The following is a 27,343-nucleotide window of genomic DNA, read 5'->3' as shown; positions in this document are numbered from 1 at the left end:
AAGTCAATGTCTGTCAATTGTTGTCACATCGACTGTCGAATATTTTGTCATAATGCGCGTGATCGATATATCATGTTAACCTCTCGTGTGGCTATTATGCTCACCAAGTTGTTGCTGTTAACATCTGTTAAATAACATGAATGTTTAATTTGTTGTTGGAATTTGAGCGGGTCGGTCGCGTCGGCTTGTCACGGACAAAAATGTTGACGCTTGTAAATTATTGCAAAGATAATACACACGCCTCAAGCACTCGCCCCTTTAACTAGTTTTATGTACACATAGCAAGTTGGTTGTGCAAAAAGAAAAAAGGTACCAGATCGCTGATTTGTTTTGCGTCTGCGTCTCTGTCTCACATAAAGGGCAGGCAGAAAAATTCAAGCCAATAAAAGATACATACTAAAAGCCGAAGTGCGCGAAATTGTGCCTGCTTGCTTTTACGTGTGTATATGTGTGTGTTTATATTGTGCTGCAATAAACAAACAAAGGATACTTGAATGTTATTGCTTTAAGAATTGTATGAGCATTTTCGTTATTCAAACAATATATCGCGGATCGCGCCATGTTTGCATCGGAATGCGGCAGCAACAGGAACACGCATGCGTTTTCAAATATTTTGTTGCTGATGTCGCGACCGTGGTACAGTGTAATTTAACACACTGCGAAGTTGTCTAATCTAACTTGCTTCTTCTTGTGTATGTGGCCAACGGATCGCCGCCAACCCCACGCTGCAGTAGTATTTAAGTTCCACGCCAAAAAGCTTCGCCCTGAACTGTGTAAATAGCAAAGAGAAATAAGAAAGAGAGGCATACAGCGACTGTCAAGCCACCAACTTACATACATACACACATACATATGTACGTGGGTAAGTACGCCCTCCCCTGCCTACGGACTAGCTCGGCATCTTTGCATATATCTCTAACAGCCCGCCCACAAGCCTGGTGTATTTGTAAGGCAAACTGAATTAACTCATAGATCGGCGGCATAAGAAGGTTCATTCTGCCACTTCCCGTTCCCCTCAAAGCCGCACATAGTGCTGTATTCTGGCGCACTGTAACGCCTACTTGGATGCGTATTGGGAGCGGCATGTCTTTTGTTTTTCCCTCCAGTTCTATGGGCAAGATTTGAACAAGTAAATAGTTAACGAAACCAAACACAGTTTCGACAAAAATTAATTTCCAAATCAGGCCATCAGCTCTAAGAATACGAGGAAGAATTTGAACAGGCAGACAAGGGTCAAACGTTAAATGACAATAACATCAATTTTGAGGCATTTATATGCGCCAATAAATTTCACATTGAAACACAACAATAACAGCAGGAGCAGCAGCAAAAACAAAATAACAACAACAACAACAAGAGAGCAGAAAAAGATGCACGACAACGGCTCAACAATAAGAGAGATCAAATAAAAAACTGCAGTCGCTGCCGACGCTGCCTTCCATGTTGTTGTTGTTGATGATGTTTTTATGTGCTGCAGCAGGTAAAACTGATTGAGCGGCCAACAACAAACAGTGCGGCATTTCGAAATGTAATGTGCAGCAGATCAATACGAAAATGCATGCAAGACAATCTGCAGTGAAAGAGAAAAAGAGAAGAGAGCGAGCTAGCAACCTGTTGCGTCGGCTGCTGCTGCGCTGCTGCTGCTGTTAGAAATATGTTAAGTCAATTTCGTGTATCGATAAAGTGTAACTAATGCCAAAACAGCAGGCAGCGGCAACAACAGTTATGCTAAGTTCGTTGCACGAGCTTTTTGTCAATGGCTGGCAAAAAAAAAAAAAACTTTCTTTTTCTTGTGGGCTTATCACGCAGCATCGTTAAATGCGTACACCGACTTCGCTGCCCCAGTCGCAGCTCTGCTCTCTTTTCTTAAGCGTGTCATTTTGTGTCTGTTTTTTTTTTTATATAATTGGGCGGCCTTTTAGTTGAACGCGGCGGCAGCATATCAGATTCGTGGTTCATTAAGACAATATAGGTTTCCTCGTGTACCACTCCCAGTTGCCGCTGTGTGGGAAGCTTGGTATGTATGAGTGAACGTGTTTCTGTGCCTGTGTGTGTGTGTGTAGCTCTTGTCATCTTGGTCGCATCTTTGATTTCCTTCAACTGAACGTTCAACTTGTCGCAACAAGTGTCCCAGTTTATGGCCACGGCAGGCAACTAGAACAAGTTATTGTTTAACTTCCTGTCCAGCTATCGACACCGCCGCCACCACACATCGCCACATACTTTTCCTTTAGACTTGCGGCAACTGCCTCACCTTGCCCATTATCGTTGGCAACATTTTCCCACAAAATGCAGAAAATGTTGCTGCAAGCTTTTGCATTGGCCCGCCTTGAAAATGACAACGGCACATCAGACAAGAAGAAAGCAGTCTTGTGCTCGGTCTGCAGTAGCTGGCATCCCAAGCCTGCAGACATACATATGTAGCTAATGCGGGGTATATTTCAATACATAGAAATGTTTTTAAGGCAACAACTCTATTTGCCACCAGATCGTTCATATAATAGCTATATGATAGAATGGTCTGATGCTCAGAACTTAAGAACCCAATCTTTACTGAAACAAAAAGGAAGCACAAATACTTGTTGATGCCTTTTGGAATAACAAGCTTAACTTCCTGGCCAGTCAATTTGACCTATTATAACTTGGCTACCAGACCACAAATGGCCACCTCCTTTGCTCTGCGGATGCTGTGCTATTGATTCCATTGTACGGAGCAGGGAATGTTGCCATGTCCACGTAATTACTAGTGTGCCGTGGCACTGTGAAAATTTAGATAAAATGTAACTGCACATAACGCCAGCAAAGTTTCTATGGCTTGGATATTTGGGCAGAAAATAATATCGCATGCACAAATTAACATTAACACTCTATTTGCCGTTAAAAACAAGTTTGTGCTGAGCTAAAATACTTAAGAAATAATGCCACAAAAGTTGTGTTAGAAGACAAGAAAGCACGAACCGAAAATATGTAGGAGTGCTCGACTTTGAAATGCCCTGTTGAGCGCAACAGAGGGCGGAAATAAAAATTGACTGACAAGTTTGAGGAAGAACAATTATAGCACCCAAAGTGATTTGCTCTGCTTAAGTTAATCAGACTATTAACTAACTCTTACCAGGCGCATTTAACCTGATGCTCGGGTCAAATTCTTTTTAGTTTTACATATATTATTGACATATGTAGTTAGGTAAGTACATCGTTTTCTGGATGAGTACAGGGTATTAGACAACCAAAGCGACAGCATCAAAACAGTACATTTAGAAATTAGAAAGTACGTCGAACGGTGCGGTGTTAGTATAACTCGATTTGTGACTGTCATAAATGGCGGAAATTGTGGGTCTCAACGACGACGTCGCCACAGCCTCGGCTGAGTGGCTAAGACTTTCTTGCTTACTTTCCACAGCCGCCGCAGCTACTGCCACTTTTGCTGCCAACTGACTGACTCGGCCAGATTGCCAGAGTCTTTGACTGTGGTTTTCTGGCCTATAATTTGTGCCATCAACATTTTGTTGTCGTTATCGTTAGAGTTCGGACTGCGACTGCAATGATGCGTGCTGCAACTAGTGAAGTTATTAGCCCGCCCTTTACAAGTACGTGGGGCCCCATTTTCGTCAGCGGTCAGAGGTTTATCAATTTCGCTTGCCTGCCTACCTTGTTTACGACTTACTCAATTCGCACCGATGATGAAAACCACGAACAGGTCCAACAATCTGCTTTCATTAATACGCTTAGTGCGACTTGTGTTATAAACAAGCAGCATCCAACAAAGGGCAGCCAACTTTGGATCGTGGCACAGCTGTTGAAAGACGAGCCCAGCTACAGCTACAGAGATAAAATTCGCTCTTTCATTTTGAATCATCCATGGTTCAGTGGTTCCCTGCGTATTGGATTACCTGATGTCCACATTTTGCAATTTTATTCTTTCCTCATTTAAACGAACGGTTCTCGAATAAGTTTATTAATGTTGCTAGATGTCAAGTAGAGTTGAAAAGGGTTTATTATTTCCCAAGGTGTCAAAATATGGTGTTATAATCTGGTTGTAACCACATTTTGGTGCCTTACAACATGTTCGATTGCTCTAATTATACTACTTTACAAGCAATCTTTTGCAAAATCTGAGTGTTTTACACATTTCGCCAAATGCAAACCTCTTAATTGGAGACGAGCACAATATAACTTGAGGGTAGGAGAGTTCAAGACAGTACAAAGAGTACCCAAACATGTATGTATGTTAGTATGTATGTATATACGACTTCTAAAGTCCTATTATGGCATTTAAAATCGTTCAATCCGGAAGTTTTTGTCGCACAAAAGCGACCGCATTATGTTCCATATGAATCCAGAGCGTCATATAAGCCGCTTTGTTGAAGAAAGGAAGTATAATTCCCCGGCACACACACACACACACACGCACACGTGTGCAATCTTTATAGCTATTTTAATGATTTCCGCTTTAATGGTATTGCTTATTACGTTTTAATATTGGTATAAAAAAGAAACGTAGCTAATCGACTATGCAATACCCTGCTCACAGTGTCGAATGATCGAATCAGTTAAAGATTTAAAGATTTAGATTACTGATTAAAATAGAAACACTTAATGGAAAACTAATTGGCCTTTTGTATTAGGCATTGCCTTTGGTATTAGGCATTGCCTTTGGTATTAGGCATTGCCAATGGCATTTATTGCGCATGCGCGACCTCGTATGTTGCTAGTTACAGAAGGGTATATTGGTTTGGCGCATGGGTATATTGGTTATCGCAATCGCGGAAAACGTTTCTATAAAAATTTTTGGTTTCGATCGGCCTAAACCCATTCCAAGGATCTTTGTGGAAATTCATTAGAGTTTGACACTCATTGTGGAAAAGGGGAGTTCATCCATTTTGTGGCCAGGTTCAACATATATCGAAACATCACTATGAAAATGCTAGAAGGTTTTATGAGCATTTTCAACATTTTGAAAATCCCACCACAAACTTGAGAAAATTGGCAATTTGCAGTTGCAACTTTGAACCGCGTTTTCCCCCACTTGGAGACAAAACTAATGTGGGTTTATTTGAGTACAGTTTTATTTAAGCAAAAGTTAACTTTCTAGCAATCAATCAAGTCAGGAATTGCCATTTCAGACAGATGGTCTTGACTTAATTGTGATGTATCTGTAATTTAATGTATTTGCAACAGTTATATTTTCGACTCAATGAACACGAATCTTTGATCAAAACATGTCTGTTTCCAGTCCAGTTAACAGCTATGAGATTCTATGTTATTTATGTAACACTTATGCATAATTTGTATGTCTGTGCGAGACACTCCCCAATTTCATCATGTGATCTACAGCCGCACAGTTCCAAATGCTGAATATTATTACTGAGAACCAATCCCCCAGCAACTGCTGCGCAATATAAACAGCACAAATATCCATATCCAAGCGTTGTTTATGGTTAATGGGAATCATTTGATTTTAACGATTGGCAAAGTGAGGCCAAATCGAATAACTTCTGGATTTCATGCCAAAAGTTGCCACATCGAAGATCACAAACTTATAAAAAATAACATACTAGCCATAAAATATATATATTGATTGATAAAATAGATCAAATAAATTCAGCGATTTAATTAAATGAAAAATAAAGCGCAATTTAAAGGAACTGGAGTTGATATATGCACTACCTTTTTATACCCTGAACCCATTAAAATGGATATAAGGGTATATTGTATTTGTGCAAAATACAAATGTATGTAACAGGCAGAAGGAAGCATCTCCGACCCCATAAAGTATATATATTCTTGATCAGCACCAATAGCCGAGTCGATCTAGCCATGTCCGTCTGTCCGTCCGACCGTATGTATGAACGCAAGGATCTCAGAACCTATAAGAGCTAGCTAGATTTTAGATGTAGATGCTCCTAGTTCCCGCGCAGATCGAGTTTGTTTTCGATAATCGATAACTTACTCCGTTTCCAAGCAATCGATATCGATATCCTGTTTTTTGGGCAATTTTGGTAAATAATAAGAGCTAGAGTCACCAAACTTGACATATAGCTTCTAAAAGAGAATGCATTTGATGTTGGAAGAAGAGGGTTCAGGGTATCCCCTAGTCGGAAGCTCCCGACTAGAACCTCTTGCTCGTTTTAGGGTGTGATATTTGGGATTAATAAAAATGCCGCTGGCACGCTGAAAATTGAGCGTGCCTTTTATAAGCATGAATTCATTTTCCTTTTTATATCAAACATAATAACGAAGAAAGAACTAAGTAAATAGAATGTTCTGGCATCGTGGGTGGGCTTTTAGGTTTTAATATTCTTATGGCTGGGCTCGTCGTCGTCAAAACTTTTAATTAGTTGAATGATAAGTTTTGTGATTTGGGTTACACTTGTTTTTATTAACATCAAGACTATCATATATAAACTGGTTCGACTGGTTTTCTTCTCGGCAGTTGGTGATTGATAAATTTAGCGGCTTTTCCAGTCACGGTGTCACGTGCAATTTAACCGTCTTATGTTCGCTTCTCCCTCGCACCAAATTTGATAAATGAGCTTCTCGCTGAAATATGATTTGGTCTGCTCGTCTCTCTCCCTCTGTCGTTTCCTTTTGTTTGGTCCACAGAGTTCATTCATGAAAATTATGCCGACTGTCTTTTTTAGAGCTGACTGCGATGGCGACAACAACATCGAATCTGATGGTATTATCGTTTGTCATTCAATACAAACGACGAAGGCGTTTTTGAGCAACATTTGAAAAACGATATACACATGCACGTCCATCCACATATAAATGTACATATGTAGGTGCCTCTTAGCTATGGTATAGTATAGTACATATATCTCGTTTCTGGTGCGTGCAACGCAAATGCAATCAAGCGTATAGATTCGGAAAGCGTCGCATTCGGTCGTGCCTTGTATGTCTGTGCAGGAATACGTGGGTGTTGCGTTTGTCTGTTTTGCTTGACATTGCTTTTTGTGCGAGTTTTCTTGTCACATTTTCATTGCGTTTGCCTCGTGCTGTGGGCGACTGTTTAAAGTCGGTATAGATCAGGGCTGCCCAATAGTTTAAGGTTTAAGTAGCTTAAAACTCAGATAATCTATGATAGTTATTTTGAATGGAAAATGTGATCAATGGCTTTCCCTCGCACTTTGTACGGGCACGCATCCAACTTCACGTCAAATTAAGACACGTGAAAAAAGCTTCATCAAATATTGGACAATATTAAAACATCGCAGCTAATCTCACACCTATCAGAAACTTTTAATATAAGGAGATTAAAAGGAATGTATTAACTAAACATCAATTAAAGTAAAGAATTTGTTAAGTACAAATTATCGATAAAGATTGCAATATGGAGATGAATTCTTCAAAGCGTCGCACATTTATGTATTGCAAGGCATAACAAATTATAAGAAAAAATGTAGCATGTTTTTTTGGGTGTCACGCCGGGCTTTTAATTAAAAATCTCCTTGCAGCCTGCGATTTGCTTTGAACGCCTGCTGTAATAAATATTTTTTATACAATACTATTCATTCACTGATTAATATTTTGATAGCTGCCTCTGTTTCCTAAATATTGTCAGGAAGTGAAGGGTCTCGAACTATATGCTATAGACATTAAATTAGTTATGTTGGTTAATGAAACACAAATACACAAATTAGAATTAGAATTTTTGTTGAGACAGCTCCGTACAGGGTGTTTGCTAGTCTGGTACTTTTGACTAGATCAGTCCTGCTAGACCTTAAGATTATTTTTGAAATACTAAGATGCCTGCACACATGCAGGCTTAAAGACAAGCCGCGAGCCCATTGAGCAAGCATTTGCACATTCGAGCTTAATACGTACTTGTATAATAAACAAATAAAGTTGCCAGCCCTGGTTGATCCTATTCGCACACGCTTGCAATTGCTATTTCAAGTATTGCTGTTGCCTGTTGGCTGTTGGCTGTCGTCGTCGTCGCCGTCTTGAGCTGAGCTTAAGCCTTGCCTTTCATTACATATTTCATCGTCTGTGCGCGCGGTCAGTTTTGAATTGTGTTGTTAAGTAAGTGTACTTAACCCACATGACTTGTGGTTTTCTCGTCGCCGTGACTTGTTTTTGTTGTTGCTGCTTGTCATCACTTCCAAAAAGCTGTCGGTCTTGCCGGTGCGTGTGCTATAAAAGAGATTTCTTAACCTTGAGTACATTTTAAGCATATGTATGTACACTTTCATACATACGCATTTGTTTTTAGCTTTTTTAACTTATATACCAACCAATTTTTTACTTGTATTTTTATACCCTACCAGAGGGTATTGCAATTCTGTCACAAAATATGTTATGCAGTCCGTTTGTTACTATCCAATATAGGCCTCCCTGCTTTCCAAAGCGTATCAATCTTTCGATTGCCGCATCGATTTGATTGTAATGAATTCTACTTTCGTTCTTATTTAATAGCAAACTCTTATCAATATCGGGCTATTGTATTATAGCTCTGTGCCAAGAATCAGTCGATGAAACAGGTTTTGTGTGGAACGCTTTTTTGATTCCCTTCATAAAACTCAACAACGAGCTTCATAATTCTCCTCACTTATCTGCAATAGGGTATCAAATCTCTGGTGTTTCTTACTTTGTTTTTTTGTAGTATTAATTTGATGTGTGCTCATGTGCGTGTGCGTAAATGTGTGCTTATATCTCTTGGCTTTAAGCTCATTTCCTTAATTAAACACTTGTTTGAAGCTTCGTCGAGCAAAGAAATAAAAAATCAAAAATCAAACCTTGGCTAAATATGCCGATTGTCATAATTTCAAGACAAAACATTAAATGAATTAAGTACACTGAAAGAAAGAGTCAAATAGTTTGTACTTAAATCGTGCTTCAGCGTTGGATTAAGGAATATTTTCAGTTTTAATAGCATCAATATAAGCATTGAATTGAATCGAAAGCATTATTCAAATTTAACTAATGACAACAGTCTGCAGTAAACTCCTTGACTTAAAGGTTACAGATCTTCGCTTCGTGAATACATTCTGTTTAATCAGATCGCTGGAAAATAGGATCTTATGTGCAGTTGGAACGAACGGTTTTACTGTAGGCTTGTGTATGAACCACTTTTTACTGGATCAATCATCGGCATTTATAGTTTCAAAATTTGATCAACATTAGCCTGTTGCCTTATATAGATCCAATATTGAATGATTTTAGTCGAAAAATAAGTTTTTTATCACAAATTTACGACATATCTGCAAGACGTAGGGAAAATATAAACAAGACTTATGTATGTAGTTATTAATTAACACGTTAGTGGACTCTTTAACCTTTGGCACCTGTGCATGCAAATTAGTCGCATGCATGCAATCAACAGTGATGCGAATCGTTTGGCAAGCGCTGAACATGGGCATGTGATTGATAGCATTGGAAAGGTGAAAGCTTCGTTCGTTGTGCTCGTTGTTTGACTTAACATATTGTCTGACAGTTAACTAAAAACAAGAGAGAATGGCATCGAAAGTGCGGCTCATATTTGTTCAGCTATCCCTTTCACAGCTGACAAAATGTGTTTAGTGTCAATTGTAGGACAGTATATTCAATATATAAATACACAAATGCTGCCATCTGCTAAAACCCTTTGCACGAAGCTTTTAATACTGTCACCTTGTCGGCTAAACAATCGAAGACAGAGTTCCTCCGACAAACCGCAACAGCTGCGATAAGTGAAATCGCGCCCGCCGAAAAGTTGGCCGGCAAATGACAACAGGTGTGAAACGTAAAACTCCAGAGTCCCGCGTCATTGCCAGAACTTACAGCAACGTACATGCACGGACAAAGCAACCGGCGTGGGGTAACGTTTTTAACCACTTCCTCTTAGCTGCTTTGTTGTGTATGCAAAATTGCAGTAAAGAAGCAAACAGCATCGTTGCCATTACGAAATAACTAAAGAATGCAGCGAACAGTCTGGAAGGCAAGGCCTGGCCAGGCAGACGACTGCCAAGTGGGCTGACTGACTGACCGTCTCTTTGTTATACTCGCCTCACAAAGTTAACAAGAGTATATTGGTTTTGTGTAATTTCTGTTCATCCGTTCGTCTCGTTAAACTGACTTGAAACATGTGCCATAGTTTTAAGGCTAGAGTGAAAAACTTGTACAGGTCAACTACTGATTACCTCTTCTAAAGATAATTCTTCGAGTCGCCAAACTTGTTAATTAATTAGACTGTTAAACAGGGTATTACGCAGTTGCAACGTTCTTACTTGTAACTGGCTCGAAATAATACTGCTCTTGCTGTTTTGTTTGTATCGCCCCACGAGGGCCAGAGTCGGAGCATTCTGAAAGACTACTAACAAAGACAAAGCAACAGTTGTAAATCATCGAATTACCTTAAAATAATAACAATCACTCTTTGACTCTCTTCGCCCCTCGTTATTGTTGTTGTTGTTGTCGTTGTTGTCTTGCTGGCAGACGAAAATAAAATTGCCAAAAGTAAAGAGCAAAAACAATGCGAGAAGCCAACTCGAATCATGAGGGGGGCGGCAGCGTCAGATTTATATACATACCTAGCACACACTTGTACACGTGTGTGTGTGTATGTGTGTGTAATTACCTGAGTCACACACATATAGAATCCGCTGCGGACAGGCGACGAGCAACGAAGATTTGGCCATTTGCAAAATGAAGAAACCCTAAAAGAAAATAATATTAAAACAACGGCAAAAACTTCGTGTGTCAGTTACGCTTAATGAGCACAGATATTGCTCTCATTGTTGTTGTTGCCGTAGATTTGTTGCTTTTGATTGCCTTCACGTAGCTGAATCTGAGCCCAAGCCTGGGTTTGGGCACCTGGGCTCGATTTCAATTCTACGTTCGAAAATGCCAATACATGGTGCGAACTTTACTCCCCCCTTTCCCACTTTACGTTTAGAGTCAACCTCTTTTTGTCAAACAAATAAAATAAAAGAGGAAATCTTATGTTAAATACATATGTACATACATAGAATTACCCGGCTTTGCCCGCGCCAAGGTTGTTTTATTTAAGTTTTAAATATTACTTGCCATCAATTTCTGGGTTTTCCCGTGCATACAATAGTTTTCTCGCATTTTCTGACCTTAGGAGTGAGCAAATGTTGTAATATGAATTTTAAGCTTTGAAAATATGTTTAATCGGATGATAAACGAAATAGTTTCATACTGCCGTTTTCACTATTTGCGATTGACATCCTTTAGAATCTTGAATGCAGAATAGAAAACTCTTTATTTTAGGCATGCAAAAATCAAATAAATAAATACACGAGTAACCCTTAAAAACATTGTGTACCGCCAGTTAGCCGTAAATTATAACTAGCTGTGCTTGTACCTTAATGTCAGGCATTTTCTTGCAAATGACAGCTTGTAAACAAAATCCAAGGGCTTATTACACCTTAACTACTTACAAGGCGTTTACTCAGTTTTGTTTCTTCACAAGCGATGTTCTAGTTGTAATAACATGCCAACAAGCAGAGCCTAAGGTTACAAGCACTCTTTCTACATTAGAGAGCTCGAATAGTTGTTGTGCAAGAGAAAGTGTTGAGCCGTAAAATCGTTGGAGCCGGTTTCCCATGCTTAGTGGGTAGAGTTAAAGTCATACTTGTGGGACGTATTTTCTTTTATTATATTTTTAAAAATACAAACTAATTTGTAGCTACAATTTCTATGCAATTGACTTGATATTATATATTTGTAAAATTAGCTATGTATTCACTTCCGTCTAAGATAGGCAAGTATGGAACTTTTTTGTTTCATATGAGACTTGTTTTACACTATTTTACGGATTATCAAAGATTAGTTGAGCTAACTTTTAAGTACTGTTATTTTCAAAGGAGAGTAATAGAGGATATTATAATCTTGTCATGAAATGTGAAGACATCTTCGACCCGATAAAGTATCAAGACTCCAGTTAATATAGACATGTTTGTCTATTACAGGCAGTCAGTCAGCACAAGCTTTTTTATATATACAATTGTATATTTAATATACATTGCAAAAGAATAACAGTAAAACAACCCCGATAGCAACATCCATCAAGCCATTTATTAGTTTTCACTTTCAAAATCAAGTAAGAGATACGTGTGATAGTCACGGCATAGCCATGTGCAATCTGTCATCTGCTGCGGTGCTTTCGGTTTTCAAATCAGAAACGGAAACGACCATTTAGTCAACGACCACGCGTCGTTCAGTAATAGCAATAGTAACAATAGCAATAACAGTGACAGTGACATTTTCATTGGTAAGACTCATCCAAAATTACGACGCTTCGTTGCATTTAGCTGCACACACAGACAAAGTTGTCTAGGAAATTGTTAGGCGACTCCCTTTGTTTATGTGGCATTGGGCATGTGTCATGGCTGCACTGTCGCGGAAAATGTGCATTTCACTTTCTATCTAGCGGTTGCCTAATGGCAGTTTAATTATTGTAAACATGGAAATGACATGCGGCGTGCCCCTAACTATCGCAAAAATACCATTTCCTAATGCTCTGCTTGTTTTCGTTTATCTTCATTTTTAAAAAATATAATTTTAGTGTTTTTTAATGCTGTGCCCTGTTTAATACCCTGTCCATCTGAGACAGACACTACAAGAGCTCGATACCTACAACAAAGCTATGTATTAAAGTTATTCTAGTTCCCGTGCAGATCATTTGAAAACCCCGATATATGTATGTTTTGGCATTTTTACATTTATATCGGATTAAATTAGGGTACCGACTAGTCGGATAATTAACTAGAACACTCTCTTGTTTGTTTATCGTTTTATTTGGCAGCAATTACGCAACATGGCGTCGAGGGCATAGACACTCAAAATAAATAAACAAACAAACAAACACAAACAAGTGAAAAAGGAACCAACATAAAAATGTCTGGCAATCAACAGCAGCAGCAGCAACAACAACAACAACAACAGCAGCAACTACAACAGAAACCACAACAGCAACATACATTAGCAGCAACAGGATCGTCGAGCACTTTGGGCAATAATTTGATAAAAATTAATAGCGTTGACAAAATTGTACACAAAACGACAGCCACAACAACGACAACAACAACAACGGCAGCAGCAGCAGCAGCAACAACAGCGGCAACGACAACAACGCCGCATGCAATTAGCAAGCAACAACAATTACAGCAATTTCAGCAAAGACGCTCACTGCTGCCAGCAGCAGCAGCAGCAGCAGCGCAGCAAAGCGTAACAGTAACGCCAGCAGCAGCGGCAGGGCAATCGCATCAGCTGCAAACTGTGGCAACAATACACCAGCAACACTCAACCCTGCAGCAGCAGCAACATACGCACGCAACAGCATCGCGTCTGCCCATACAACAACAACAACAGCAACAACAACAGCAGCAACAACAGCAGCAGCAGCAGCAACAACAGATTGCTAGCAATTCCAAGGAGCTGGCAGCCCATTCACAGTTGCCATCCACACGCCGCAGCTTCTACCAGCTGCAACAGCAGGCAACGCTCAAGGCTGCACATCTAAAGGCGCCTGCACACTCTATACCCCCTCGCTACCAGCCACCCCCACAGCCGGGGTCAGGTGGCAGCATACTAAAGCCTCACTTGGCACTTAAATATCCGCCAGATATACCGCAGCTATCCAGTATATATATACCTGATTCGGTTAAGCAACACCAACAACAGCGGCAGCAGCAACAGCAGCAGGCACGCTATCTGCACCAGCAGCAGCAGCAACAACAGTCCAGCAAGGCACAACAGGATATGCTGAAGTTTGTGCGTAAGCAAGAACAGGAACATCCGTCGCCCAGTGCTTCGGTCACGTCCAGCGTGGCCACGGGCATACCAACAGCCAATGGTGGACGATTAACAATAGAACAAAATCGACAATTACAGGTAATGTGAACGCAAATCTGTGCATTATCTATTTACTTACCTATTCAAATTTTCAACAGTCCCTGGTAAGTGAGCTCCGCGCGCTGAAAGAGCAAAATCAGCGTCTGCTGGATGACAATCAGGAACTACGCGATTTGTGTTGTTTTCTGGACGATGATCGCCAAAAGGGTCGCAAGCTGGCACGAGAATGGCAGCGCTTTGGACGATATACGGCCAGTGTAATGCGTCAAGAGGTGGCAGCTTATCAGGTAAGATACCGATAAAATATCAGCTCGAATAAACGACACTTGATCACTTTAATTGATCGCCAAATGCTTTTGTCACCCAAACATTTAAATAAATACCTAACCTTTATTAACACTCGCATACTTTCTGTCAGAACAAATTGCGGCAGCTGGATGACAAGCAACAGGAGTTAATCACCGACAATCTGGAACTGAAGGAGCTATGCTTGTATTTAGATGAAGAGCGTGCCCATGTAGCCGCCAATGCACTCTGTGCTGGCTGCGGTGCGGCCACGCGCAACGCGCTGCGCGATGATGGAGACGGCTCCAGTTCAAGCACCAACGCGGACGAGACAATCACAGCGCTGCGCAACTATGCGGAACAAAGGCAATTGCCGGTAAGTGGAAATACTATAAATACGAGAGTTCGGTGTTTCAAACTAATGTTCGGCTAAATTCTGTGCAGGATTTGCGCAACGCCCACACGCTCAACGATCAGACGCTGCAATACGTGCGCTCGCTGGAGCGACGCATACAGCAGTTAGAAGAGGAACGCACTGCGCCCACGGCTAATCTGCAACAGCCGCAGGCTCAACCAGCAGCACCAGCCAAATCAGCGCCCTCACCACACACACACACTCAGCAGGACATAAGTCAGGCGGTGGCCGCAGCTGCGGCGGCCGCTGCCGCTTTGCCCGAGCCAATTTCTGGCCGACCGGAAGCTGTTGTTCGAGCCCTACAAGTCCTGGAGGTGAGGGAGCAACTGGAACGCGATCGCCTGGGAAATCTGACGGGCTGTGCGCTCGACCAGATGGACGATGGCGAGAAGGCGCTGGTGCGCGAGATGTGCAACGTGGTCTGGCGTAAGCTGGAAGGGAGTCCCCACGGTCCCACTGCCCTAGAGCCGTTATAGGCATTTACATTTTTAGACAACATATACAACAAAAAACTTGGCTAACAAACTTACTAAACGCATTGTACAAAGTTCAAACTATGACTTAGGATTAAGCGCTTTATTTAAAAAAGAAATACTCAAAATAACTATTTTTTGTAATCCTTGACTGTTATATTTTTTATTCGATGAATGCACTGCTCATGTTATATATCAAGCCTATTTAATATTAACCGAGTGCGCATCCAGTAGCTCTCTAAACTACTGTATGAGATGTCCTTGAAATAGAAAACAACAAACATTTCCATAATAAAATGATATTTCTTTATTATCTGGACCAAAATGCAATACATTTTATTCTAATACTCTAAAAAACCAACTGAAAAGATTTTATTGCTTTTTTGGAATATCCGCCATCCTGTCCGACCATTAAAAATTTGTATGCTCGTATAATAGAAAATCCATATTTCCTAGAGATTTGGAGATAGAGTCAGGGGCAGCTAGACGACTTTAATATTAACAAGTTACAAGTTATTATAAAAGTGCTTACGTTTAAATTTATTTATAGAAAATCAATTGCCGTATGTATGCACGATCGGACTTCCTAACGTTGTTGTGTTCTTGGCTCCAAGATAAACAGCTGACTATAAACTTCTGAGAGCAACTGAGATTAAGGGAATGAAGGAATTCTTGCTCAACAAGCTGACTCGACAGACGTTCATTTTCGATCACTGCAATAGAGACACGTTTTCAAAAAGACAAAGATTCTTATGTATATTGTATATATATATTGTACCCGTGGGAAAAAGATGACTGAGGCCGATCGAATGGTGCACATTCTCCTTAGCTCTTAGGGCTTGGACTAGGCGTTAATCACCAATCTATGTCAGTCAGTCAGGACGAACAGTTTTTATATAAAGAGCTATCATAGATAATTTAAAAATGTTGCTGAACAAATAAGGTTTCCCAAGCAATGTGGATAGTCAGCATGTTGCCCTTTAAATATATCCAAATGTTCTAGTGACAAGCCACAAACCATAAAATAAAATGCATTTACACCGTTTTTGCCGCTGAACTTGTCAGCTTTCTATGCTTTGCTGGCTACTATTTAAAGACTTGTTTGTGGTTCGAGTTTCTGTTATTCGCTTGAGCCAAGCGTAAGTTACTACAGAGCTGTTTAACCTGATTTTTTTCGCCAGCTGGAAGCCACCGTATTGCATTCATTCACAAAACTGACAAAAGCAACTGCAACAGAGTCGCCATGATGCAGCACAAATGCAACCCAAAGCCAACCCAAATATAAGCTAATTCACGTGTTGTCCGGTCACAGGCTTATGCAGAACAAGTAAGCCAATTGCTGTCTGCTTTGTATAAATATAGGGGGATGTGATCAACTTCAACCGGCTGTATGGGGTTGGGACAAGAAGCTGTTCTGATCTATCCACAGCCGTCTGAATGAACTGCTCAATTTCGTACACTATAAGAGCAAGGCACCTCATATGTGGAATGTTGGTTATTATTTATTAAACACGGATTCAATTAAATAATTTATTAAATTGGTTTGTACAAGCTCAGGCGAATCGAGATCTGCAGCAGCACAACATTTTATAGGTAGATCACTGATGACTCTTCTAAAGATTGACCGATAAATTGACCCACAATTAAAGCTTTAGAGTGATAAATATTCGGAAATCAGCATTACTCTGAATCTGAAATATTTTGCTATAACCTACTAGAGCCCATCCGTTGAATAGGATGTTTCCAATTCAAGTGCTCCCAAAATGGACTTTATGCAAGTGCTGACAATTAACGTAAAAACAGTTAACAACCAACCACAACACTTCTGCATTTATGAAAAGAGGTTTTATATTGAAATCATCTATATACTGCGATTAGTTTGATGATAGGCAAATGTCATCAAAGCACAAATACACCAAGAAATGGAGCACACCGCCGAGTATAGCAAATAAATAAACGCAGATTAGAGCCACAGCATGACAACGCCAAGAGCAGCAGCAACATAAATTCTGAGAGAGGAAAGCTGATCAGGGCAACCACGCATAGCATCCAAACCGCTTGGACAGCTGGAGCTGGTCGCTGCAGCTAAAGCTGGCGACTGGCAACTGGCGACTGGCGCACACTTATCGTTGAACAACACGACGGAGCGCACGCGCAAAATCGACACGCTGTAAAAGGAGCAAAACGGTGCAGAGCACAGAGAGTGGTCTTGCGGTAGTTGCAGATTGCATTGGCATTGGTCATGGAATGGGTAGCCATTAAAATTTCGCCTCTGTCGCCGCTAAGCAAGTGCAATAAAATTGTGAGCTTATTACGATGTGCGACCAAAAAGAAAGTTATTGTCGTTGGTGGCCCAGCCGGTTGTTGTAGTGCTGTTGGTGTTGAATCTTCTTGGAGCCTGCTGCTAGGTATTTGCATATTCACATTGTGGCTCAACTTTCAGCATTGCGAGGCAGCGCCAGCCTCAGTGCCAGTTGCTGCCACAAATGAATCCGCCTGGCCACCTTTGCGTCAATATGATATCTGGAGCGCTGATCTAAAATCACCAGCTTCTGACCAGCAACTGCAAACGGAGCTCGAGCTGATCGAGGATGAGGATGAGCTTGAGGATGATGCAGCAGCGCATGAGCAGTTGCTGCTGCAGGAAGTGTACAGCATTGGCGGCGAGTGGAGCAGCAATCAAACCAACAGCAACAGTCGACGTCCCAAAGGTAAGTCGGTCTAGGTCAACACAAGGCGGGTCAAAGACTTCCTTTTTTGAAAATAGATCAAATATAATTCCCTATGATACATTTTGGCAAAGAAATGCAAGACTCTGATATAGGGTTACAGTTTAAGGGTCAACAACCCAATAATAGTCAAGAGGAACCATTTCGACTGTGCCGTAAAATGTAATTATTAATATTAATATTTCTCTTATTGCAGTAATACATCTATTTGCAGTGCCCGTAGATGGCGAGTGCCTATCGAATGATGGCCGCCGCTTGGGCAACTGCCTGAATGCGTACGAATGCCGTCAAAAGGGTGGAGAGGCCAAAGGCGAGTGTGCCATGGGTTTCGGCGTATGCTGTGTATTTGTGGCCACGTGTAATGGAACCATAAGCAATAACCTTACGTATATTGTGTCGCCGGAGTTTCCCAGTTTTATGCCCAGCAACTTTACTGGTTGCCAGCTCAGTGTCAAGATGATGAGTGAAGACATAAGTCAGCTGCGTCTCGATCTATATCACTTCTCCCTGGGTCAACCCAATCGACGCACCGGCGTTTGCGATGGAGACGTCTTCAATATCAGCGGTGGTCCCGGTGGACCCTTTACGCTCTGTGGCCAAAACAGCGGACAGCATTGTGAGTATATCAAAGCCAACTATACCAAATTTGTCTGTTACGCTCCGATTAGAATCTTGTACAGAAGTTGATTGAGGATCAAACACGCTTTAATTTATGTGAAGGAAAAAAGATTTCTATATTCATAGCAGTCTTGAAATGTCATGCATACGGAGAGACGGGCATACGGAGAGACGGGCTATTGGAAAATAATATAAAATATATGTAATCCCTTTTTAAATATCTATAGTGTACTACGATGTGGGAGTTCGCGCGCTGCCGCGTCAGACAACGTTGTATGGAAGTCTGCGACCGCCAGCTGCTACAAACATGAGCACCTTTAACGGTTACAATGCTGTGGAACAGCTCATCGAGATCAGTATTAATCTGTCGACACGCTTTTTGCCCATTCGATTGTGGGAGATTCGGGTTGCACAGATACCCTTCAGTCAGCGCGCACCGGCGGGATGTTTACAATACCACACCGGAGTAGAGGGCATTATGCAGACTTTCAATTTCGCTGACAACGGAAGGCACTTGGCCAATCAGCACTATCGCATCTGTATGCGCCAGGAGTCCGATATGTGCTCCATCGTATATCAGCCATGCGATGAGCAATCCTTTCGCATTGGTGGAGGCGGTGGCTCAATTATGTCCGGCATGAACACTATGGCGAGCAGCAGCAGCAGCTCTTCCAATCCCTCGCAAACGGAGGCGCCATCGACGGCGTCCATAGCTGTTAATAGCACACCCACAAATACCATGACAATGGCCAGTTTCATGCAAATCATCAACAATTCGCTCAATCGCACCACAACACCGGGGCCCGCGCAGCCATTAACAAACAATGCCAGCACAGTGGCAACAACTACAGCAGCAGCAGCAGCTGATGTCACATCTGCAGCCAGCAGCATGACAGCCATGATGACCACACCGATGCCTTCGCGTTCCAGTACTGTGCCTGCCATGAGTGTAAGCACTGCTGCAGATGCAACGCCTTCGTCTTCGACTTCGCCCGCTAACGATGACTCCGAGGGTTCTGGTTGGAGTGAAGAAGATAACATTTTTAATCCGTCTGCGGCGACAACAGAAAGGCTAGGCGTCTCAAGGCGTCCCCGTCCAGTAGGTGGTGGGGGCGGTTCATCGGGTGGATTCGATCTGTTGGGCTTCCTGCGCAGCGCCTTTGATTTACGCCTAAGGCACCGTCGTCGTCGTCAAGCACGTCAATTCTTTAGCACATGCACAGATCGCATAACGATGCCGTGCATCATTGAAGATTTTATTGGTACGGGGCTCGGCCCCTTGCCGGGTTGTGAACCGGTGCACTGCGGCGCCCAGTTTTGTTCGTCGGGTGTCTGGCCATGTCGCATTGAGAGCACCGTCACACCTTTCTACATAGGAGTACATTTTGGAGATGGAAACGTCGAAGGCAAAGGAAGTGCAGAGGATAACATTGGTGCCTGTCTACGCTATTCCCAGGTGCAGTGCATCTAAGCAGCAATTCTAATTGGCCCAACTTTTATTTCGTTTTAGGAAATGCCTTGATTAACACATACATATATATATTTAAGTATTACAATTGCTAGCTGTATTTATATTACATTAAATTTGCTGTGGATGGATGCGAACGAGTCATTTTTGGCAGCCAAATTGGAAATCTTCCTCCGTAAGGAATCTTTTATAAAAAGAAATTTAACTATACCCTAGAAATATTCAGCACCTACAGCATATACCCTGGGACAATGTTGCTGCGCAAATTTTCCATAAGCGCTACTTGAACCCACCCGGTTAATCTGTTTGGAAATGTCGTTCCATATGTGAACTAAATACGAATCCTTTGTGCGTGCCAGCGTCTGCTTCAGTAAATTCGGATCAAAGAAATGTCGCCAATCCTCCCAAGGCACCGCATAAAATGCATTTTGGCCAAACACCTTAAAGCCCAGGCAGCGCTTTTCGTCCTCCATCATCAATGTGATATTTTTAGTGCGACAAACCCTTTGTATTACGCGTGTTATGACACCAGGTCCATTGTTGCCCCAGGCATCACCGTCGAAATGCCGCTGAAAGTCACGTAGACAATATTTGGCAAACTGATGTCCAAAGCCGTGAGGCGCCATGCTCATGACTCCACTGGCAACGTGAGAATTAGACTCGGCGCCTGCATAGTTCAGGGGCACATCCTCCATGCTTCGCAACAGCACCACGTCCATGTCCAAATAGATACCACCAAAGCGATAGAGGGTTATAAACCGGAGCAGATCAGATATGTGATTAATCAGAAAGCTAAGCCCAATGGAAACATATAGTTAGTTACAAAGTAGGAACTAGTTACGTCTCACCTGGAGCTAAACAGTTCCCCATATTTTACCCAATCCTCAATAGGTGTACCGGTCGCATAACGTCTAAGATTTAATTGACGAAGCTGCACATTTTTGTAACTAAGAATCGCATCGATGATCGGCTGCTGGTGCTGGCTGCTGTTCTCGGGGTAACTGTAGGTGGGACCAGCGAACAGGACAAACACCTCGAAAGTGGGATTATGCAACGCCGCTGACTCAATTGCGCAAGCCTGACGCGCCGTCAGCTGTAACATGTTGTTCATCATCTCTGGTTTTGGTCTGACAATGCGGGTCGTCTCAAGAAAAAATATGGTGCGTCCGGGTTTGGGCTTAGGTTCCGTCAGCAACACATCTCTGAGCGGTCTGGGAACATTTGTATTGATGGTTTGCAGCTGCGCCTGCTCCCATGTGAAATATGTCATCTCCTTTTCCACGTCTCGTTGGTATGTGTAAGTCAGGATTATGCAGCCTACAAGCAGTCCAAAAAACGCTAGAATTAATTTTCGGCGAATCTTTGCAAAAAACCTCAATGGAAAACACGTCAAACGTAATGTCATGTTGATGCCGCGAGGTGTATGCAAATACTGAGAGTTAACCAAGCACAAGCGTATCCGTTTAATGATTATTTGTGTTGGCCCACTCTATCTAAACAAAAATAAGAAATGGACCTTATGAAATTGCGATTTAATATGTTACGGTTACTGCAGCAGCAGTATTTTAAATGTAATAGTTATTATGAATCTACTTAATACCAGGGCGGCAAGCCCCAAATGGTTTGGCTTAAGTTTGGCTGGGGTAAGTTTAGTTTCCTGCTGAGTCTGCATTTTTCATTATTCGTTTGAACCAAAATATCTTTGACAAAATATGGCTCACAGTAAGGAATAAGCCTGTGCTGCCATTCTTCTTTGATATCTACCCAATAGATCTTATAATTTGTATCATTTAATTAATCGCATTTTAGTACTAAGTATATTAAACTTGTTTTAACAAAAAAAGATTTATGCGAGATTTGTGTTACAAAAAATACCAGCAGAAATTACCATGCTAAATATGTATATATAATTAAGTTAGTAATGCTGGTATAGAAACGGAATATTTATGGATCAGCTTTTGTCTTTCGCTGGAAGAAATCGCACTTTAAATGTTTAGAAATCTCTCTTAAGCAGATTAAAAAATCTCTCTACAAATATTTACCCGCTGCGGCATACGCCCTAGGACAATTTTTTTCTGCATACTTGCCATAGGCAGTTCGCGAGCCGACTTTTATGTGAAATACTTTGGAGACCTGATTCCACACATGCACTAAGTACGAGTTCTTGGTGCGTGCAAGCGTCTGCTGCAAATATTGCGGCTGAAAGAAGTGGCGCCAATCTGTATAGGAAACTGCATAAAACGCAGTATGATTGAACACCTTGAAACCCTGGCAACGTGTGCGATCCTCCAACATCAGTGACATATTCGTGGTGCCGCAAATCCTTTGTGCTACGCGTGTGATGACACCAGGTCCATTGTGGCCCCAGGCATCACCATCGAATTGCTGTTGAAAGTCAAGTAGACAAGATTTAGCAAACTCATGCCCAAAACCAGTTGGCGCCATGCTTAAGACACCATTGGCAACGTGAGTATAAGACTCGACACCAGCATAGTTCAGGGGCACATCCTCCATGCTGCGCAATAGCACCACGTCCATGTCCAAGTAGATGCCACCATAACGATAGAGGGTTATTAGCCGCAGTAGATCGGATACGTGATGAATCGGAAATCTAAACCAAACGGATACATACAGTTTGTTACAAAGTAAGAACTAGTTACGTCTCACCTGGAGCTAAATAGTTCCCCATATTTTACCCAATCCTCAATAGGTGTACCGGTCGCATAACGTCTAAGATTTAATTGACGAAGCTGCACATTTTTGTAACTAAGAATCGCATCGATGATCGGCTGCTGGTGCTGGCTGCTGTTCTCGGGATAACTGTAGGTGGGACCAGCGAACAGGACAAACACCTCGAAAGTGGGATTATGCAACGCCGCTGACTCAATTGCGCAAGCCTGACGCGCCGTCAGCTGTAACATGTTGTTCATCATCTCTGGTTTTGGTCTGACAATGCGGGTCGTCTCAAGAAAAAATATGGTGCGTCCGGGTTTGGGCTTAGGTTCCGTCAGCAACACATCTTTGAGCGGTCTGGGAACATTTGTACCAATCGATTGTAGCTTCGCTTGCTTCCATATGAAATGTGTCATCGCGTTTCCCACGTCTCGTTGGTATGTGTAAATAAGGATTATGCCGCTTACAAGCAGTCCAAAAAGCGCTAGAACTAAGTTGGGTCGAACCTTTGGAAGAAACTTGTGAGAAAATAGCGTCAAACTTAATGACATCTTGATGCTGCGAGATGTATGCAAATACTGAGAGTGTTAGCCAAGTAATATGCGTATCCAATTAATGTGTATTTGTTGCGCACCCTATAGCTAGACAAATGGCTTCTTGATATTGTGCTTACACATGTAACGACTTATCGCAGATGTCTAGACTTTATAGATGGTATGAATCAATTTAATTAAATACCTAGATATACAGTACAAATACAAGTTTGGGAAATAAATAGTATGTTTGAAAGTTGGACTTAGGGAATTAATTTCGATTTTCGCATTATTTCTTACATACGCAACGTTTGTGATCCTCCAGCTACTGACTCAATTGCGCAGGCCTGCCGCACCGTCAATTCAAACATATTGTGCTTTTATACCTTGAACCTATTTAATAATAAAATAACGGGTATAATGGTTTTGCTCAAATGTATATAAACAGAGTGAACATTTTGCATCTTGCACAATTTCTATAAAATCGATATCGAATTTACGTTTTTTAAACATATCCCGCAGCCTATAAGATACAGAGATTCTTGTGTAGCACACACAGATCCAGAATATTTTACTTTTTGGATACCTTCCCCCATTGCCTTATCATTGAAAAACAAATGAATTTTTGGGTGAATAGTCTTGGTATACCTCAGGGCAGCAAATGGTTGTAGACAGTGAGGCAGTAATAACAAAAAATACTTTTTTACATTTATTATTGAATATTCACAGACATTCACAGATTAATTTATTTGCCATATTGTACATATAAAGGTTTGTATATAATAGAAGAACTTTTAAAACTGGTGTACAGAAAAAAAAATTACAAAAGAGGTTTAAAATTATCTGAGCTCTGTGTACTGAGATTCGAATAAATTTAAAGATTATGTTTGAGTTACATGAAATTATAATATATAATCTATTAAAAATCCATTTGATGGGACAGTCAAAAACACATTTTATTCGAATACCCTTGCAAACAGTACCATAATTTAGTATTTATAGATTATAGACATTTGTATAAAAATGTATGAGATTTTGTATCACCAAATTTTGGTTTTGTTCAAACAATTTGTAAATTTGTGTTGTTTCGATAGACCTATCAATTTTCTATGCCAAGAGTTGGTAAAAAGAAGAGTCAAACTTTCCAAGCTACTCATAAAAAATAAGAACAGAGCCATTTAACAATATTAATATTGAATTGGTTCATAATTGTTTGCAACGATATTGTCTTTGACAAGCCAAAGCTGTAGATTCCTGTAGATATTTATATTTTAAACTCATTTAAATTCAATTTTTGATATACATGCATGTCATACATTTAAGTATACTTTTCGTTTTTGTACGTTCATTTAATGTAATATGTGATGCAATATAATAATAAGTTTGGCAAAAAAAATAAATAAATAAATGGAATATGTTGGGTCCGTTGAACCAGCAAATTTGAAAACTACAAGATTTACTGCTTTCCCAATTTTGTGCTGACTAAATGTTGGTAATTCATATAAAATTTGGAATGCGCATTGCTAGCATATTAAACAATTGAACTTAACTTACCTAAGTCTCTCTAACTCTTTGGTATGTTGAACTATATTTGAATAGTTTTTTAGAAATATTCACCCGCTGCTGCATACGCCTTGGGACAATGCTGCTCCGCATACTTGCCGTAGGCGGTACTCGATCCGACCTTGATGGCCAGCTGTTTGGAGTGCTTGTTCCACACGTGCACCAAGTATGAGTCCTTCGTGTGTTCCAGAGTCTGCTCGAGCAGCTGTGGCTCGAAGAAATGTCGCCAATGCTTCCAGGGTACAGCATAAAATGCATTGCGATCGAATACCTTGAAGCCAAGGCAGCGTTTCCGATCTTCCAGCATCAGTGAGATATCTTTTGTGCCACAAATCTGTTGTGCCACACGCGTTATTACCCCAGGCCCATTGTTGCCCCAGTCACTACCATCGAAATGCAGCTGAAAATCACGCAGGCAAGACTCGGCAATCTCATGACCAAAACCAGTGGGGGCTAGACTCATTACGCCAGCGGCCAAATGTGTATTGGACTCGGCGCCCGTAAAGTTTGGCGGCACATCCTCCATGCTGCGTAGCATTACTACATCCATGTCCAAATAAATACCGCCATAGCGATAAAGCGTTAGAAACCTTAGAAAATCTGATATATGCGAAAAAAGATAGCTGAAAGGCACACATTCAGTCAGAAAGAGGTTCGTTAACTTAAATCTGATTGTGCTCACCTTGACCGAAACAAGCGGCCATCCTTTAGCCATTCCTCAATGGGCGTGCCGGCCGCATAGCGCCAAAGATTTAATTGTCGAAGCTGCACATTTTTGTAGCTTAGAATGGCATCGATGATCGGCTGCTGGCGTTGGCTGCTGTTGCTGAGGTGTCGATAGGTGGGACCAGCGAACAGCACAAACACTTGAAAATTCGGATTATGCAAGGCGGCAGATTCGATGGCACATGCCTGGCGCGCCGTCAACTGCAACATGTTGTACTGTAAATCAGGACTTTGGCCATGACGCTGTCTTTTGCGCTTTGGTCTGTGACAACTTGTTTCATGAAAGAATATGCTACGGCCAGGTATTGGCTTGGGATCTGTTGACAGCACATCTTCCAAAATCTTTGGAACAGGCACAGCAGCGTCCGGTAAAGGGCCAATGGATGCCGACTCTGTTTGCTCCCTCTCAATAAAACAAAGCTGCACATCCGACTGCCATCTATAATTTAAGAGTATGCCGCCTAAAAGCAGGACAATAAGCGCTAGGAATAGCAGCCGCAGCCGTCCATTGTGCAGAAAACGCGATAACAACAGCGGCAAGCGTAGTAACATGGCGATGCAGCCTGATCGTAAGGTATATATACACACATGGATGAATGTTGCTTTGATTATTATAAATATGTACTGAGCCATCTGTTGTGTACTTACTCAATATTTATTTAAGCAATTTCATTGCGTTATCATAATTGCACAGCTGGGTAAATAAAATGTATAATTAATGTACACATATATATGTATACAGAGTTTAAGTTTGGTTTGGTTTACTACTGGACTCAACGTCCAGCGGCGGAGAGTATGTATCTTGCCTAAAATATTAAATAATTAAGAAATAAAATTCGAATAACAGTGCCAAATGAGTAAATTCTTCAAGATGAGGGTCTGCGACTGTGGGGTGGTTGTTGTTTAGTTCCGTTTGTTCCATTAGAAAGAAATGTCGACTTTTGTTGCTCAATCTGCGTAGTTTTACACTAGGAAACGATTCTCGGTGGTGGAAAATAGTTATATTGCCTAGAAAACTACATATGAAGAAAATATAACTTGTATAGCAGAGCCAAATGAGTAACATGACCTGTTATTGGCAACACAACAAGCTGAGCGTTTGATAGTTTTTGACTATCGTTTAAACCTCTTATTAAATATCGTATAATTTCACCGCAAAAATTGCATTTGCATGGAAGTAACATTTAATTTTAACATAGGATTGCACTAGACATTTTATTATTGTACTGAATAATTATATACTGAATTAAACTTAACTAAACTATTAAAATATCGAACCTTTTTCTTTATAAGTGGTAAAGGCGGAAAAGTAAAGGAGAAACGTTTGACGCTTGACAGCATCACGTTTTAGAAAATCATATAATCTTTGCTTGCGCGTTTCATGAAGGTTGAATTAAATGTTTTTGATCTCTTAATAAAACGGATTGGTGGTCCTGAAAAGGACCGATTGGTTTCAATTCTACTTTCTACTTTCTTTTCTTAACCGCCAAAACCGTATAGGGTACGGCCTTGCCTTTTCAGCGCATAAACAACATCCATGGCTGTAACTGTCTTCCTCTTGGCGTGCTCGGTGTATGTGACCGCATCACGGATAACATTCTCCAAGAAAACCTTTAGAACACCACGAGTTTCCTCATAAATAAGACCAGAAATACGTTTAACGCCACCACGACGAGCTAAACGGCGGATAGCTGGTTTCGTGATGCCCTGGATATTATCACGCAACACTTTGCGATGACGTTTGGCGCCTCCTTTACCCAAGCCTTTGCCACCTTTACCACGACCAGTCATTTTTCACTTTTTTACTTTTTATTTCACTTTACACCACGAATGCCACAGAGATACTAATGCTAGCTCTTCGGCCAGCGCTTATATTTATACCAAAAATATCAAAAACACGAGCGAGTAAAAACATATTTCCATCTCGCTCACACACTACCCTCGTAACATATTCTGCAAAACGACGAACAGCGAATATATCGTTCTCTTTCTAACTTATCACTCATTTTCTATATAAGCGATACACAAACGAGACGCACGATTATTGTGTTTTTAGCAGT

General features: G+C 41.1%; 5 protein-coding genes across 7 annotated transcripts; 2 read left to right on the top strand and 3 right to left on the bottom strand.

Annotated features, from left to right (window-relative positions):
- Positions 1-121: 121 nt before the first annotated feature.
- On the top strand, positions 122-15,265 carry LOC115760198 (transcription activator MSS11). Of its 2 annotated transcripts, none has more exons than XM_030701430.1 (5): positions 122-309; positions 12,752-13,839; positions 13,899-14,087; positions 14,219-14,461; positions 14,530-15,265. In XM_030701430.1, exons 2-5 carry the CDS (start codon positions 12,844-12,846, stop codon positions 14,974-14,976), a joined length of 1,875 nt encoding a protein of 624 aa, XP_030557290.1. In that variant the 5' UTR covers positions 122-309; positions 12,752-12,843; the 3' UTR covers positions 14,977-15,265. The 2 variants fall into 2 exon arrangements, with proteins under 2 accessions (XP_030557290.1, XP_030557289.1); XM_030701429.1 differs by having other exon boundaries at positions 122-862.
- A 1,471-nt stretch (positions 15,266-16,736) lies between these two features.
- LOC115759947 lies at positions 16,737-19,803 on the top strand. The gene is made up of 4 exons (XM_030701090.1): positions 16,737-16,766; positions 17,606-17,684; positions 17,899-18,318; positions 18,548-19,803. The coding sequence occupies exons 1-4, from the start codon at positions 16,737-16,739 to the stop codon at positions 19,789-19,791; spliced, it is 1,773 nt and encodes a 590-aa protein (XP_030556950.1). The 3' UTR covers positions 19,792-19,803.
- Positions 19,804-19,842: 39 nt separating this feature from the next.
- LOC115759750 (lactosylceramide 4-alpha-galactosyltransferase-like) lies at positions 19,843-23,032 on the bottom strand. 2 transcript variants are annotated; one of them, XM_030700790.1, is made up of 4 exons: positions 22,456-23,032; positions 21,831-22,399; positions 20,637-21,105; positions 19,843-20,580 (listed from the first exon to the last, which is right to left on the bottom strand). In XM_030700790.1, the coding sequence occupies exons 1-4, from the start codon at positions 23,010-23,012 to the stop codon at positions 20,001-20,003; spliced, it is 2,175 nt and encodes a 724-aa protein (XP_030556650.1). In that variant the 5' UTR covers positions 23,013-23,032; the 3' UTR covers positions 19,843-20,000. The 2 variants fall into 2 exon arrangements, with proteins under 2 accessions (XP_030556650.1, XP_030556651.1); XM_030700791.1 differs by lacking the exon at positions 19,843-20,580 and having other exon boundaries at positions 21,028-21,756.
- A 1,550-nt stretch (positions 23,033-24,582) lies between these two features.
- Positions 24,583-26,120, bottom strand: LOC115759751 (lactosylceramide 4-alpha-galactosyltransferase-like). Its single transcript, XM_030700793.1, has 3 exons — positions 25,932-26,120; positions 25,240-25,846; positions 24,583-25,180 (listed from the first exon to the last, which is right to left on the bottom strand). Exons 2-3 carry the CDS (start codon positions 25,833-25,835, stop codon positions 24,598-24,600), a joined length of 1,179 nt encoding a protein of 392 aa, XP_030556653.1. The 5' UTR covers positions 25,836-25,846; positions 25,932-26,120; the 3' UTR covers positions 24,583-24,597.
- Positions 26,121-26,762: 642 nt separating this feature from the next.
- Positions 26,763-27,074, bottom strand: LOC115759945 (histone H4). The gene has a single exon (XM_030701085.1). The coding sequence runs from the start codon at positions 27,072-27,074 to the stop codon at positions 26,763-26,765; it is 312 nt and encodes a 103-aa protein (XP_030556945.1).
- Between the last annotated feature and the right edge of the window lie 269 nt (positions 27,075-27,343).

The sequence above is a fragment of the Drosophila novamexicana genome, unplaced genomic scaffold, assembly GCF_003285875.2.
Source record: "Drosophila novamexicana strain 15010-1031.04,08,12 unplaced genomic scaffold, DnovRS2.1 tig00000387-arrow-pilon, whole genome shotgun sequence".
Taxonomy (NCBI): Eukaryota; Metazoa; Arthropoda; class Insecta; order Diptera; family Drosophilidae; genus Drosophila; species Drosophila novamexicana.
The sequence above is the reverse complement of the archived record's forward strand: the minus strand, read 5'-3'. Positions and strand labels throughout refer to the sequence as shown.